General features: G+C 39.5%; 1 protein-coding gene across 7 annotated transcripts in view; it reads right to left on the bottom strand.

The window, feature by feature from the left end:
- Positions 1 to 14,612, bottom strand: part of HELZ (helicase with zinc finger) — a 151,135-nt gene that overhangs the window by 109,343 nt on the left and 27,180 nt on the right. For all 7 annotated transcript variants that reach the window (XM_025279311.3, XM_025279314.3, XM_006046260.4 and 4 more), the window contains one exon: positions 632 to 756. In XM_025279311.3, the coding sequence (XP_025135096.3) occupies positions 632 to 756 (125 nt within the window). The remainder of the gene's footprint in view (positions 1 to 631; positions 757 to 14,612) is intronic.

The following is a 14,612-nucleotide window of genomic DNA, read 5'->3' as shown; positions in this document are numbered from 1 at the left end:
CTTTCATTATGACTCAAAAAGTATCAGTTTTGTAACAGTTACCAACTGGTGAAAAAAAGTCATAACATATCTTTTCCTCCAATTTCTATAGATTGCCAACTCTAAAGTTCAAAAAAGGAAGTCTTTCCGTTAAGTCATCCGAAAACAAATAGACAAAAACTCTAGACAATTTAATAGCGCATACAAAAATTTATCCCAAGGTCTGAATAGAACGAGATAACTTCATCAGAGCAGCCATGAATATGAACACCATCAGAAAGAAAAGTAATTATTACTTAGTTTAGATAAATTTAAGCACTTTATACAATAAATGACTAAATTTAAGAAACCTATAAGATCATATATCCACAGAAGCATTTTAAAACTCAAAAATACCTTCAGGCTCTGTTAAATTATACCTTCAAAGAAAATCAGTTATTCTATAGTTTCAAAGCTTTAAAAATTATCTCTTAATCACAAACGACATTAATACAAGAATCCAATGCTTAAATATGAGTATGTTGAAAAGAAGTAAGTAGCTACTCATAAACTTTGATTTCTGACAGAACCTACAGGACGCAGGTAATACACCTAAGAAGTCCAAGGGGTGAACACATTTTTGGACATTCAAATCTAGAACCAGTCAACATACCAGGGACTCTCCTGTCAGTGACTTGGCAAGAATGTGGGATACAGGCTGGAGCTTTCCTTTAAGCTGCATGCAGCAAAGCACTGCCTGAAAGGCGCCATCTCCCTTGGCCAGTCCTTCTCCCAGCACTGTCATGAAAGAAAAGCCATCATTAACCATGTGACATTCAAAACACATTTTTCTTAATTTTATTATTAGCACACTATCCTAGGCATGGCTTCTTTTTTTTAATTGGACTATGGTTACTTTACTCCGCTGTGTCAGTTTCTACTCTACAGCGAAGTAAACCAGCCATACATCAGCATACATCCGCTGTTTTGGATTTCCTTCCCATTCAGGTCACCACAGAACACCCAGTAGTTTCCTGCGCTGTAGAGCAGGTTCTCGTTAGTTATCTGCTTTATACATAGTAGTGTATATGTCAAATTCCACTCTTCCAATTCATCCTCTCCGTTTCCCTCCTGGTATCCATTACAGTTGTTTTCTACATCTGTGCCTTTATTTCTGTTTTGCAATAAGATCATTTTTACCATTTTTCTATATTCCACAAATATGTGTTAACATGTATTTTTCTCTTTCTGACTTACTTCACTCTGTATTGACAGACACTAGGTCCATCCACATCTCTACAAATGACATGGTTTTCTTCCTTTTTATGGCTGAATAATATTTCATTTTTAGAACTAACACCCCAAAAAGATGTACTTTTCATTATAGGGGACTGGAATGCAAAAGTAGGATGTCAAGAAACACCTGGGGTAACAGGCAAATTTGGCTTTGGAATATGGAATGAAGCAGGGCAAAGGCTAACAGAGTTCTGCCAAGAGAACGCACTGGTCATAGCAAACACCCTCTTCCAACAACACAAGAGAAGACTCTACACATGGACATCACCAGATGGTCAACACCGAAATCAGATTGATTACATTCTTTGCAGCCAAAGATGGAGAAGCTCTATACAGTCAGCAAAAACAAGACCGGGAGCTGACTGTGGCTCAGATCATGAACTCCTTATTGCCAAATTCAGACTTAAATTGAAGAAAGTAGGGAAAACCACTAGACCATTCAGGTATGACCTGAATCAAATTCCTTATGATTATACAGTAGAAGTCAGAAATAGATTTAAGGGACTAGATCTGATAGATAGAGTGCCTGATGAACTATGGATGGAGGTTCGTGACATTGTACAGGAGACAGGGATCAAGACCATCCCCATGGAAAAGAAATGCAAAAAAGCAAAATGGCTGTCTGGGGAGGCCTTACAAATAGCCTTTTCTCTTCTTTTCTCTGTGAAAAGAAGAGAAGTGAAAAGCAAAGGAGAAAAGGAAAGATATAAGCATCTGAACGCAGAGTTCCAAAGAATAGCGAGAAGAGATAAGAAAGCCTTCCTCAGCGATCAATGAAAAGAAATAGAGGAAAACAACAGAATGGGAAAGACTAGAGATCTCTTCAAGAAAATCAGAGATACCAAGGGAACATTTCATGTAAAGATGGGCTCGATGAAGGACAGAAATGGTATGGACCTAACAGAAGTAGAAGATATTAAGAAGAGGTGGCAAGAATACACAGAAGAACTGTACAAAAAAGATCTTCACGACCCAGATAATCATGATGGTGTGATCACCGACCTAGAGCCAGACATCCTGGAATGTGAAGTCAACTGGGCCTTAGAAAGCATCACTACGAACAAAGCTAGTGGAGATGATGGAATTCCAGTTGAGCTATTTCAAATCCTGGAAGATGATGCTGTGAAAAGTGCTGCATTCAATATGCCAGCAAATTTGGAAAACTCAGCAGTGGCCACAGGACTGGAAAAGGTCAGTTTTCATTCCAAGCCCAAAGAAAGGCAATGCCAAAGAATGCTCAAACTACCCCACAATTGCACTCATCTCACACGCTAGTAAAGTAATACTTAAAATCCTCCAAGCCAGGCTTCAGTAATACGTGAACTGTGAACTTCCAGATGTTCAAGCTGGATTTAGAAAAGGCAGAGGAACCAGAGATCAAATTGCCAACATCTGCTGGATCATGGAAAAAGCAAAAGAGCTCCAGAAAAACATCTATTTCTGCTTTATTGACTATGCCAAAGCCTTGGACTGTGTGGATCACAATAAACTGTGGAAAATTCTGAAAGAGATGGGAATACCAGACCACCTGACCTGTCCCTTGAGAAACCTATATGCAGGTCAGGAAGCAACAGTTAGAAACTGGACATGGAACAACAGACTGGTTCCAAATAGGAAAAGGAGTACGTCAAGGCTATATATTGTCACCCTGCTTATTTAACTTATATGCAGAGTATATCATGAGAAATGTTGGCTGGAAGAAGCACAAGCTGGAATCAAGACTGCCGGGAGAAATATCAATAACCTCAGATATGCAGATGACACCACCCTTATGGCAGAAAGTGAAGAGGAACTAAAAAGCCTCTTGATGAAAGTAAAAGAAGAGAGTGAAAAAGTTGGCTTAAAGCTCAACATTCAGAAAACGAAGATCATGGCATCTGGTCCCATCACTTCATGGGAAACAGATGGGCAAACAGTGGAAACAGTGTCAGACTTTATTTTTGGGGGCTCCAAAATCACTGCAGGTGGTGACTGCAGCCATGAAATTAAAAGACGCTTACTCCTTGGAAGGAAAGTTATGACCAACCTAGATAGCATATTCAAAAGCAGAGACATTATTTTGCCAACAAAGGTCCGTCTAGTCAAGGCTATGGTTTTTCCTGTGGTCATGTATGGATGTGAGAGTTGGACTGTGAAGAAGACTGAGCGTCGAAGAATTGATGCTTCTGAACTGTGGTGTTGGAGAAGACTCTTGAGAGTCCCTTGGACTGCAAGGAGATCCAACCAGTCCATTCTAAAGGAGATCAGTCCTGGGTGTTCTTTGGAAGGACTGATGCTGAGGCTGAAACTCCAATACTTTGGTCACCTCATGGGAAGAGTTGACTCATTGGAAAAGACTCTGATGCTGGGAGGGATTGGGGGCAGGAGGAGAAGGGGACGACAGAGGATGAGATGGTTGGATGGCATCACCGACTCGATGGACGTGAGTTTGGATGAACTTCAGGAGTTGGTGATGGACAGGGAGGCCTGGTGTGCTGTGATTCATGGGGTCACAAAGAGTCGGACACGACTGAAGAACTGAACTGAACTGAACTGAATATTTCATTTGTGGGCTTCCTTCATAGCTCAGTGGTAAAGAACTTGCCTGCCAATACAGGAGATACAGATTTGATCCCTGGTTTGGGAAGCTCTCCTGGAGAAGGAAATGGCAACCCACTCCATTATTCTTGCTGGGAAATCCCATGGACAGAGAAGCCTGGCAAGCTATAGTCTATGGGACTGCAAAGAGTCGGGACACAACCTGGCAGCTAAACAACAAATATTCCACTGTAACATGTACCACATGTCCATGCCTCTGTTGGTTTATGTTGCTTCCATGTCCCGGCTACTGTAAACAGAGCTGAAATAAACACTGGGGTTCATGTAATATTTGAATTATGCTTTTCACTGGCCATATGCTCAATAGAGGGCATATGCTCCGTCATATGGCCATTCTGCTTTTAGTTTTTAAGGAACCTCATACTGTTCTTCATAGTGGCTGCACCAACTTACATTCCCACCAACAGTGTAAGAGGGTTCCCTTTTCTCCATGCTCTCTCCAGCATTTATTGTTTGTAAATTTTTTGATGGTGGCCATTCAGACCTGTGTGAGGTGATACCTCATTGCAGTTTTTATTTGCATTTCTCTAAAAATTAGTGGTCTTGAGCATCTTTTCAGGTATTTGTTGGCAGTCTGTATGTCTTCTCTGAGAAATGTGTATTTAGGTCTTATAGCCATTTTTTTATTGGGTTGCTTTCTTTCTAAGAATTTGTCCATTTCTTCCAGGTTTTCCATTTTATTGGCATATACTTGCTTGTAGTAGTCTTTATGATCCTTCTTTATTTCTGTGGTGTCAGTTGTAACTTTTTCATTTCTAACTTTATTGAGTGCTCCCCCCTTTTTTCATAATGAGTCTGGCTAAAGGTTTATGCATTTTGTTAATCTTTCTCAAAAAAAATCAGCTTTTAGATTCACTGATCATTTCTATTGTTTTTTTGGTTTCTATTTCTTTTATTTCTGCTCTGATTTTTATGATTTCTTTTCTTCCACTAACTTTGGGGGGTTTTTTTGTTGTTGACTCTAGTTGCTTTAGGTGTAGGTTAGGTTGTTTATCTGAAATTGCTTGTTTCTTGGGGTAGGATTGTATTGCCATAAACTTCCCTCTTAGAACTGCTTTTGCTGTATCCCATAGATTCTAGGTCATCGTATTTTCATTCTCTTTTGTTTCTGGATATTTTTTTATTTCTACTTGGATTTCTTCACTGATCTCTTGGTTATGAAGTAGCATACTGTGTAGCATCCATGTGTTTCCATTTTTTACAATTTTTCTTCCTATAATCGATTCCTAATCTCATAGTATTGTGGTCAGAGAAGATACCTGATATGATTTCAAGTTTCTTAAATTTACCAAGGTTTCATTTGTGACCCAAGATGTGCTCTATCCTGGAGAATGTTCCATGTGCACTTGAGAAGAAAGTATATTCTGATGTTTTAGGATGGATGTTTTAGTATGTTTATACTATAAATATCAATTAAATCTATTTGATCCAATGGGCCATTTAAGGCCTGTATTTCTTTATTAATTTTCAGTGTGGAAAATCTGCCCATTGGTGTAAGAGGAGTGCTGAAGTCCCCACCTATTACTGTGTTACTTCAATTTCTTCTTTTATGACTTAGCATTTACCTTTTGTATTGAGATGCTCCTATGTTGGCTCCATAAATATGTACAATTGTTGTATCTTCTTCAATTGATTCCCTTGATCATTATGTAGTGTCCTTCCTTATCCCTTGTTGTTGTTCAGCCGCTCAGTCATGTTCAACTCTTTTCAGCCCAATAGACAGCAGCACACCAGCCTTCCCTGTCCTTTACTGTCTCCCAGAGTTGGCTCAAACTCATGTCCTCTGAGTCAGAGATGCCATCATCTCTGTTACCCCTTCTTCTCCTGCCCTCAATCTTTCCCAGCATCAGGGTCTTTTCCAATGAGTCAGCTCTTCGCATCAGGTGGCCAAAGTATGGAAACTTCAGCTTCAGCATCAGTCCTTCCAATGAACATTCAGCGTTGATTTTCTTTAGGACTGACTAGTTTGATCGCCTTGCTGTCCAAGGGACTCTAAAGAGTCTTCTCCAGCACCACAGTTTGAAAGCATCAATTCTTCAGCACTCAGCCTTCTTTATGGTGCAACATTCATGCATGACTGTTAGAAAAGCCGTATCTTTGACTATACAGACCTTTGTTGGCAGTGATGTCTGCTTTTTAATACACTGTCTAGGCTTGTCATAGCTTTTCTTCTAAGGAGCAAGCATCTTATAATTTCATGGCTGCAGTCACAATCCATAGTGATTTTGCAGCCCAAGAAAATAAAGTCTACCCCTGTTTCCATTTTTTCCCCATCTATTTGCCATGAAGTGATGGGACAAGATGCCATGATCTTATTTTTTTGAATGCTGAGTTTCACTATATTGAATCAGTTTTACTAAAAACTGATTTTTGCAACTGCAACTGATTTGAAAGTTGTAGTCTCTATATTCAAGAAGGTTTTGTTCAATTACTTTTAGTTTAGACCAACCTGCTCTTACTCCATCCATGTTACAGATCACTCATGTTCTCAACTGACAATTCCAATACATGAGTAACATATCCTTGAGAATGTCTTGAGCACCTCAGAAAATTCCACAGTAAGCCCACATCTCCCTCAGATCTTACTGTTCCTTAAACTATTCAAATATGACCTTTGGCAAGTCATTTTGTCTCTCTGGCCCTCAGCATGGTCATCTGTAGAACTGAAACATGAAAACTGTGTTGCAAGAATCAAATGATAGAATGCCAGGAAAATGTTTTAAAGAAAAACAACAGTTCTGCCAAGGTCTGGATCATTCACATTCTCTAAGCCTGCTTCCTTCCCTATAAAATGGAGGTGACAATAGCTACCTAATAAGGTTGTGGTAAAGATTAACTATATGAAATATCTAGCACAATCTCCTCATAAGAGTTCCCTAGATGTTACCTAACCCTCTAAAAATTATAAAATAGTATTGAAAACTTGAGGAAACATCTGAGCTCCTTTTGAGTAACTGGGATATTAAGAAACTAGTTATCAAGAGCTGAGGAATGTTTCAGGGAAATGAAAAAAAAATTTAAGAATATTTCAGTCTCAGATGATTATGTCACTTTGTTTAAAAAGTATTAAACAACATATTTTACAAACACTTTTCAAAGGTCTTTGGTTTTGTACAAAGTATTAGCTGAATTTTATTTTACAGAAGTTCTGCCATTCTATTGGTGTTTGAATGTCTCCATATTATTCTTTTCCTTTTCCTCTCTCTAAACGTTTCAGACAAGAAAACTACTCATGTATTTTCTTCTAATTGTTGTCTTTAAGTGCAGTTCAGTTTATGTCTTGTAGGATCCCACAGGAAGAACTGTGGCAAAGAAACAGTCAACTATTATAGGTAAAAAGCTACCCTGCTATTGCGTCATATGATAAAATCAAATTGCAATGTTGTCACTCTGGTACTGTATTATCTTTAACATTTCGAAAAAGCCTGAAAGCATACAAAGTATGGCCTGCTGCTGCTGCTGCTGCTAAGTCGCTTCAGTCGTGTCCGACTCTGTGCGACCCCATAGACGGCAGCCCACCAGGCTCCCCCGTCCCTGGGATTCTCCAGGCAAGAACACTGGAGTGGGTTGCCATTTCCTTCTCCAATGCATGAAAGTGAAGAGTGAAAGTGAAGTCACTCAGTCGTGTCCGACTCTTAGTGACCCCATGGACTGCAGCCTACCAGGCTCCTCTGTCCATGGGATTTTCCAGGCAAGAGTACTGGAGTGGGGTGCCATTGCCTTCTCCGGAAGTATGGCCTAGTGTACAATAAAATTTGCCTCAGTTATTGAACCTGCCAAACATAATCTAATCTTGGGCAACTGTAAAAAAGTTATGTTTCCTTACAAATAAATTCTCTCCCCACCAGCTATCTGTGGAACTTTGTGAGCACAGAACTCCTTCCTGCACCTTAGCTGTGATGCGAAATTCAAGGCTCTATCCCTTTTTATTCTTAAGTTTTTGTAAGATTTGCTAAGACCTAAAATATCTCTTACTTGGAATGTTCTGGACCAGAAAATGAGTAATATTAAAGGAGTATTCATTCAACTGAGCTTCCCTGGTAGCTCAGCTGGTAAAGAATCCACCTGCAATGTAGGAGAACCTGGTTCGATTCCTGGGTTGAAAAGATCCTCTGGAGAAGGAATAGGCTACCCACTCCAGTATTCTTGGGCTTCCCTGGTGGCTCAGATAGTAAAGAATCTGCCTGCAGTGCAGGAGACCTGGGTTCAATCCCTGATGGGAAGATCCCCTGGAGGAGGGCATGGCAACCCACTCCAATATTTTTGCCTGGAGAATGCCATGGACAGAGGAGCCTGGCAGGCTGCAGTCTATGGGGTCACAAAGAGTTGGACACGACTGAATGACTAAGCACACACGCATGCATCACTCAACTGCTTCGACCAAAACAGCCTCTGTAAGGTAGCCCCTGGCTACCAAAAAGAGAGGGTAAACAATTAAAATATAATTCCCCTTGCCTGTAAAGTATTGCCTGCCATGAGTAAGATCACTTAAAACAAGTTTAAAGTTCAGTAAATGCTGAGTACTAGTCTGTATTTTTTCAGTAACATGATCATTTTACATTATTTCTCTTATCAAGTCCTTAGTTATTTCTAAAATCTTGTACTGAAGACCATAGCCTAATCAAGGTGGTATTTTTCCAATATTCTCAAAAGAAAATTTTAAATTAGCACTAAACTAAATCTTTGAGTCATTAACAAAATGAACTGACTCACCACTTGGATATAATCACGTTCTCTGAACCAACACATCAGGAACTAAATCAAAACTAAAAATGATGGGGTGGGGGGGTGGGGTGGTGGGAGGCTCAAGAGGAAGGGGATATATATACTTATGGCTGATTCATGTTATTGTATGGCAGAAATGAACACAACACTGTAAAGCAATTTTCCTCCAATTTAAAATAAATTTTAAATAAATAAAAATAGATCCATTTAATGAATACATTAAAAATTTGTAATTTATAAATAAATTCGTTCTTAAATATCAGCCATTTAATCTCTGGCCATAAACTTGTAGCTGAATATATCCTAGGGATGGGGGAGGAGTATATAAACAGATTCCAAATGGTAGAAGACTTAAGTCACCTCAAAATGTACATTTATAACAAGTATCAGAAAACATGACATAAATCAAAATAACAGTTCTGTGGCAGGTCTCTCACCAGTGTCCATGTTACCAGTTTGGTTTTTTTTCCACTATCCTTCTCCTGTCTCTACCCTTCTTGCCCTTGCTCTCTCTTTTCTTCCAATTGTAATACATAATACTTTAAGGCATGTGGGCTGCAGCTTTAGTGGCACTTGATGTCCTTCCTACCAAAGTCTTTTGCAGATAAAATATTTCCTTAATAAAATGCTTTTGGAAAATGAAAAGCCCTAACAAAATTCAACGCTTGGGATCATTAGACCTCTTCTAAATATTTCACCCCTAGGTTTAAATTTTATACGTTCTCTTATTCTCTTGCTTTCTCTTTTTGTCCCCACGTCCCTGCTACCTTGCTTTTACTGCTGTCAGTATTTGGTCCTTCAACCCAGTCACAACAATCTCTGTCATCTCTTTTACAACCCCTTGTGTATACAGTAAACGTTAAAGCAGATCTTATTGTATACTCTTGAAAGTACACTTTTCTCCAACTGTAGTTCAGTGTAAAGGCTCTTGGACTACTTTCTTCTGGATGTTTTCATACTATAGACAAACAGGTTATTTCTCCTGGCTTATTTTCAGTGTTCCAGCTTAAATTTTAGAGCTAATTCAATAAGATGGGGCTTCCCAGGTGGCACGAGTGTTAAGAACCCGCCTGGCAAAGCAGGAGAAGCAAGGGGGTTCAATCCCTGAGTTGAGAAGATCCCCTGGAGCAGAGCATGGCAATGCACTGGAGTATTCTTGCCTAGAGAATCCCATGGACAGAGGAGCCTGGTGGGCTACAGTCCATGGGGTTGCAAAGAGCTGGACATTACTGAAGCAACTTCAGTTCAGTTCAGTCGCTCAGTCATGTCCAACTCTTTGCAACCCAATGGACTGCAGCAAGCCAGGCCTCCCTGTCCATCACCAACTCCTGGAGCTTGCTCAAACTCATGTTCATTGAGTCGGTGATGCCATCCATCCATCTTATCCTCTGGGGTCCCCTTCTCCTCCCACCTGCAATCTTTCCCAGCATCAGGGTCTTTTCCAATGAGTCAGTTCTTCCCATCAGGTGGCCAAAGTATTGGAGTTTCAGCTTCAGCATCAGTCCTTCCAATGAATATTCAGGACTGATTTGCTTTAGGATGGACTGGTTGGATCTCCTTGCAGTCCAAGAACTCTCAAGAGTCTTCTCCAACACCACAGTTGAAAAGCATCAATTCTTAGGTGCTCAGCTTTCTTTACAGTCCAATCCTCACATCCATACATGACTACTGGAAAAACTATAGCTTTGACTAGATGGAACTTTGTTGGCAACGTAATGTCTCTGCTTTTTAATATGCGGTCTAGGTTGGTCATAACTTTTCTTCCAAGGAGCAAGAGACGCACAATGAATATACCTCAACTTCTTCATCACTATACAAATATAAAATTATAGACAGCAAAAAGCTGACACCGCACATAATCATAGAAACAAACCTGAAACTTCATTCCCCAGTGTATCATAAAAGGTTTTTATTTCATCTACATGCTTGAATGAACTTTTCACATAAGGCACTGTTAAAACAGTATTTGCAAAAGTACCTGTCATACTGTGTGTGCATTAGAAGGAGAGAATATGCTGCTTGCAGAGACTTCAACCTCCTCTTCATAAAGAATTCTAATTTCCACGATTCATTTGCTATATAGTTACTTGAAAGTTCATCTGTGTTAAGGGTTCAAAAACTGGAAGAAGCTTTTTCTACTTAAAAAGATCAATTTAACTGTATTTTTTTTAATCTAAAATTCCTTGATGGCCTTCATTTCAATGTCAAAAGCCAACATCTTGCCACCTCCACTGTTGAGCACTCTGAGGAAATCCTGACTGTGGGAAGTTCTGTGCCAAGACCCTCCCTTACTTCACTGTTTCCGTGGCTGATTTGCTTGCTAACGAGAAACACCCCGGCGTTTGGCTGCTCTTTTGCCTTCCTCCCCCTGGGGGAGAGCGGGGTGTTCAGGTGTTCACAGCCATCTTGACTTCAGCGCCCTCTTCTGGTATAGTTTTAATTGAAATTTTTAAAGGGCAAGCTACCACTCCTTTTAAATCTTCTCTTTTTATATTTAAATTTAATTTCAGCTAATATAAAATTAATGCTAGTGTTTATCCCATGAGTGAAAAACTACATGAAATAAATGTATAATGTCACTTCTGACTATAACTGACACCCTGCATAAATAAGAAAAGGCACAGAACAGTCATACGACCACAACGAGCCTCTTCCAACTGAGTTCAGAGGACCTAAGTTCAAAGACTATTGCTTTCTCAAACATCTACACATAGAAAAAAGGGAGTCTGCACACTTGAAAGATAACAGTCCTCAAACTTAAGTCAAATACTAAATATTCACTCACTTTCCTGATTTTCATGCTATTCCAAAATTAGCATTTTATAATTTAACTTTCTAATCCCTATCAACTTAAATATAAGAACTTTACTTAAAATAGTTGATAGGCATTAAGGGCAATGAAGAGTGAGAGTGGAGATCCTATTTCACAAAGCCTTAGGTTCCTACTGGAGACCTGACCGTGGTGCGGCCATGCTGTGGGGCACTTTGTTACTGTTTTCAGTCACTAAGTCGTGTCTCATTGTGACCCCATGAACTGCAATACACCAGGATCCTCTGTCCTCCACTACCTCCCAGAGTTTGCTCAAATTAATGTCCATTGAGTCAGACAGATGAACTATCTCATCCTCTGCTGTCTTCTTCTCCTTTTGCCTTCAAGCTTTCCAAGCATCGGGGTCTTTCCAAAGAGTCAACTCTTTGCAATAGGTGGCCAAAGTATTGGAGCTTTAGCTTCACCATCAGTCTATCCAATGTATATTTGGAATTGATTTCCTTTTTATCTCCTCGCTGTCCAAGGGACTCTCAAGAGTCTTCTTCACCACCACAGTTTGAAAGAACATAATTTGATTTCGGTATTGACCATCTGGCGATGCCCATGTGTAAGGTCATCTCTGGGCTTGTTGGAAAAGGGTGTTTGGTGTGACCAGTGTGTTCTCGTGACAAAACTCTGTTGGCCCTGCTTTATTCTGTACTCCAAGGGCAAATGTGCCTGTTATTCTGGGTAACCCCTGCCTTTCTACTTTTGCATTCCAATTCCCTGTGATGAAAAGAACATCTTTTGGTGTTAGTTCTCAAAAGTGTTGTAGGTCTTCATAGAACTGGTCAACTTCAGCTTCTTCAGCATCAGTGGCTGGGGCATATTTGGATCACTGTAATGTTGAACAGTTTGCCTTGGAAAAGAATCAAGATCATTCTGTCATTTTTGAGGTTGCACCCAATACTGCATTTCAGACTCTCTTGTTGACTACGAGGGGTACTCCATTTCTTCTATGGGATTCTTGCCCACAGTAGACATAATGGTCCTCAGAAATAAATTCACTCATTCCCATCCATTCTAGTTCACTGATTCCTAAAATGTCAATATTCACTGTTGCCATTTCCTGCTTGACCATGTCCAATGATTTATGGACCTAACAATTCAAGGTTCTTATATAATACTGTCCTTTACAGCATCTAGCTTTACTTTCACCACCAGACACATCCACAACTGAACATCATTCCCACTTTCGCTCAACTGCTTCGTTCTTTCTAGAGCTATTGCCCTCCACTCTTCCCTAGTAGCAGAATGGACAACTTTGCGACCTATGGGGCTCACCTTCCAGTGTCATATATTATTGCCTTTTCATACTGTTTGTGGGGTTCTCATGGCAAGAATACTGGAGTGGGTTGCCATTTCCTCCTCCGTAGACCACATTTTGTAACAACTCTTCACCATGACCCGTCTGTCTTGGGTGGCTCATAGCCTCATTGGGTTATGCAAGCCCCTTCACCACAACAAGGCTATGATCAATGAAGAGGCTGTGGAATACTACTCAGCCATAAAAATGGATGGACTATACATACACTCAAAAACTTGGATGGATCTCAAATACGTGGTGAGAGAGAAAAAGTTATCTTTAAAAGGTCACAAACAATATGGTTCTATTGTGTGTTATTTTCAAAAGGACAAAATTACAGAGATGGAGAGCAGACTAGTGGTTGCCAGGGTTACACAGGGAGGCAGGACCATGAGTGTAACTATACAGGGTAGCACAAAAAAAGGTCTTCACGTGATGGAACAGTTCTGTATCTCGATTGTGCTGGTGGTTCCGTGAATCCACACACAGTAAAATGACATAGAATTACACACAGTCATTGAACCAAAGCCAACTTCCTCGTCTCGATATTGCACGATGGTTACGGGAGGTGCAACCGGTGCGGGAAACAGTACACGGGGCCACCCTGCACCATCTGTCTTTGCAGCATCAGTGGCTCTGCAGCAACTGGAGCTAAAGAGTAAGAAACATCACTGCAACTGCTCCCTATTTAAAAGTCTTGGCAATAGGAAAACCTGGATTAAAGATCCAAATTCTTGTCCAACTCTACTAATGATTATCAATGTCACCCTGAGCCTCAGTTTGTTTTTTTTTTTAATCCTTTCTAGAATATAAAATACCCATATACCTTTCCTCCCCCAAATTTATTATACCAAACAAAATAATGTCTATAAAACTCCAAAGAATACACAGATTATAGCTTAGGACAGATAAAAGAGAAGGAGCATGGCCTTTCAGGTCAGAAAGACTTCACTTCAAAACCACAGTCCAGTTCTGGACAGTCTCTGTGCTGAGCAAGTTACTTAATCTCACTCGTCACCGTAAAATTGGAATGGTATTACAATGTGGTTAAACAAACTATTTCAGAGGGTCTGACCCAGAGAAAATTCTGAATAAATATTATTATCCTGATTAACTATTTTTCCAAAAAAAAAGTTTAATTACCATAAAATCTATTTAATGAAAACTCTTCAGAAAAAAAGGAAAGTGTAGAAGGTTCAATCAGTCATGTATCAATTTGCCTTTTTCAGGACAGTCAGCATCTATTCAACAGGGCTTTTTGGTTGCTGAATTACTTCACAGGGGAAGTATTAATATAATAAATATCTATAGATGCCCCAAACTCCTGTTTGTATTAATTTCTTAAATTAATGACACTCTTAGCTAGAGTTTAAGAATCTTGCAGCTGTATGAAAAATATCCACTGTTATAATGATTGAGTTTGACTTACATATTACATGTAGCACAAATCTCTTTCAGTTGCTAAGACTACTATTTGATTTCACTTTCTCCATTTACCTCATTATATTTTTTTAGTGTAAAAAATGTGAGTTTCCTATATGATGAATATTTCAAAAGCACAAGAAAAATCTTTATTTTATGGAAGTTTTCCTGTTATGCCAAATACAGCTTATGTTCAGGTAATGAACAGACTTACTCATGGCCCCTGGCTTGACAATGCTCACTATCCAGAACACAACACCAAACTCAGAAATGAACTCTCTGAACTGAGAGTCTGTGTAGTTTATTCTCAAGATGCCCTTGAGTCCTCACTCAGAATCTATTTATTAAAGCAGAACTCCAACTTTCAAATCTTATGACTCTGATTAGCTCCTGGCTTAAACAAATCAGCCATTAAAAAAAAAAAAAAAAACAACACACACACATTTTGGGGACAACCAGGTAAATCTGACTATGGATTGGGTTTTGGATATTAGGGAA

The sequence above is a fragment of the Bubalus bubalis genome, chromosome 3 (assembly GCF_019923935.1).
Source record: "Bubalus bubalis isolate 160015118507 breed Murrah chromosome 3, NDDB_SH_1, whole genome shotgun sequence".
In the NCBI taxonomy this organism is placed as follows: Eukaryota; Metazoa; Chordata; class Mammalia; order Artiodactyla; family Bovidae; genus Bubalus; species Bubalus bubalis.
This window is presented reverse-complemented; position numbering and strand designations above follow the sequence as displayed.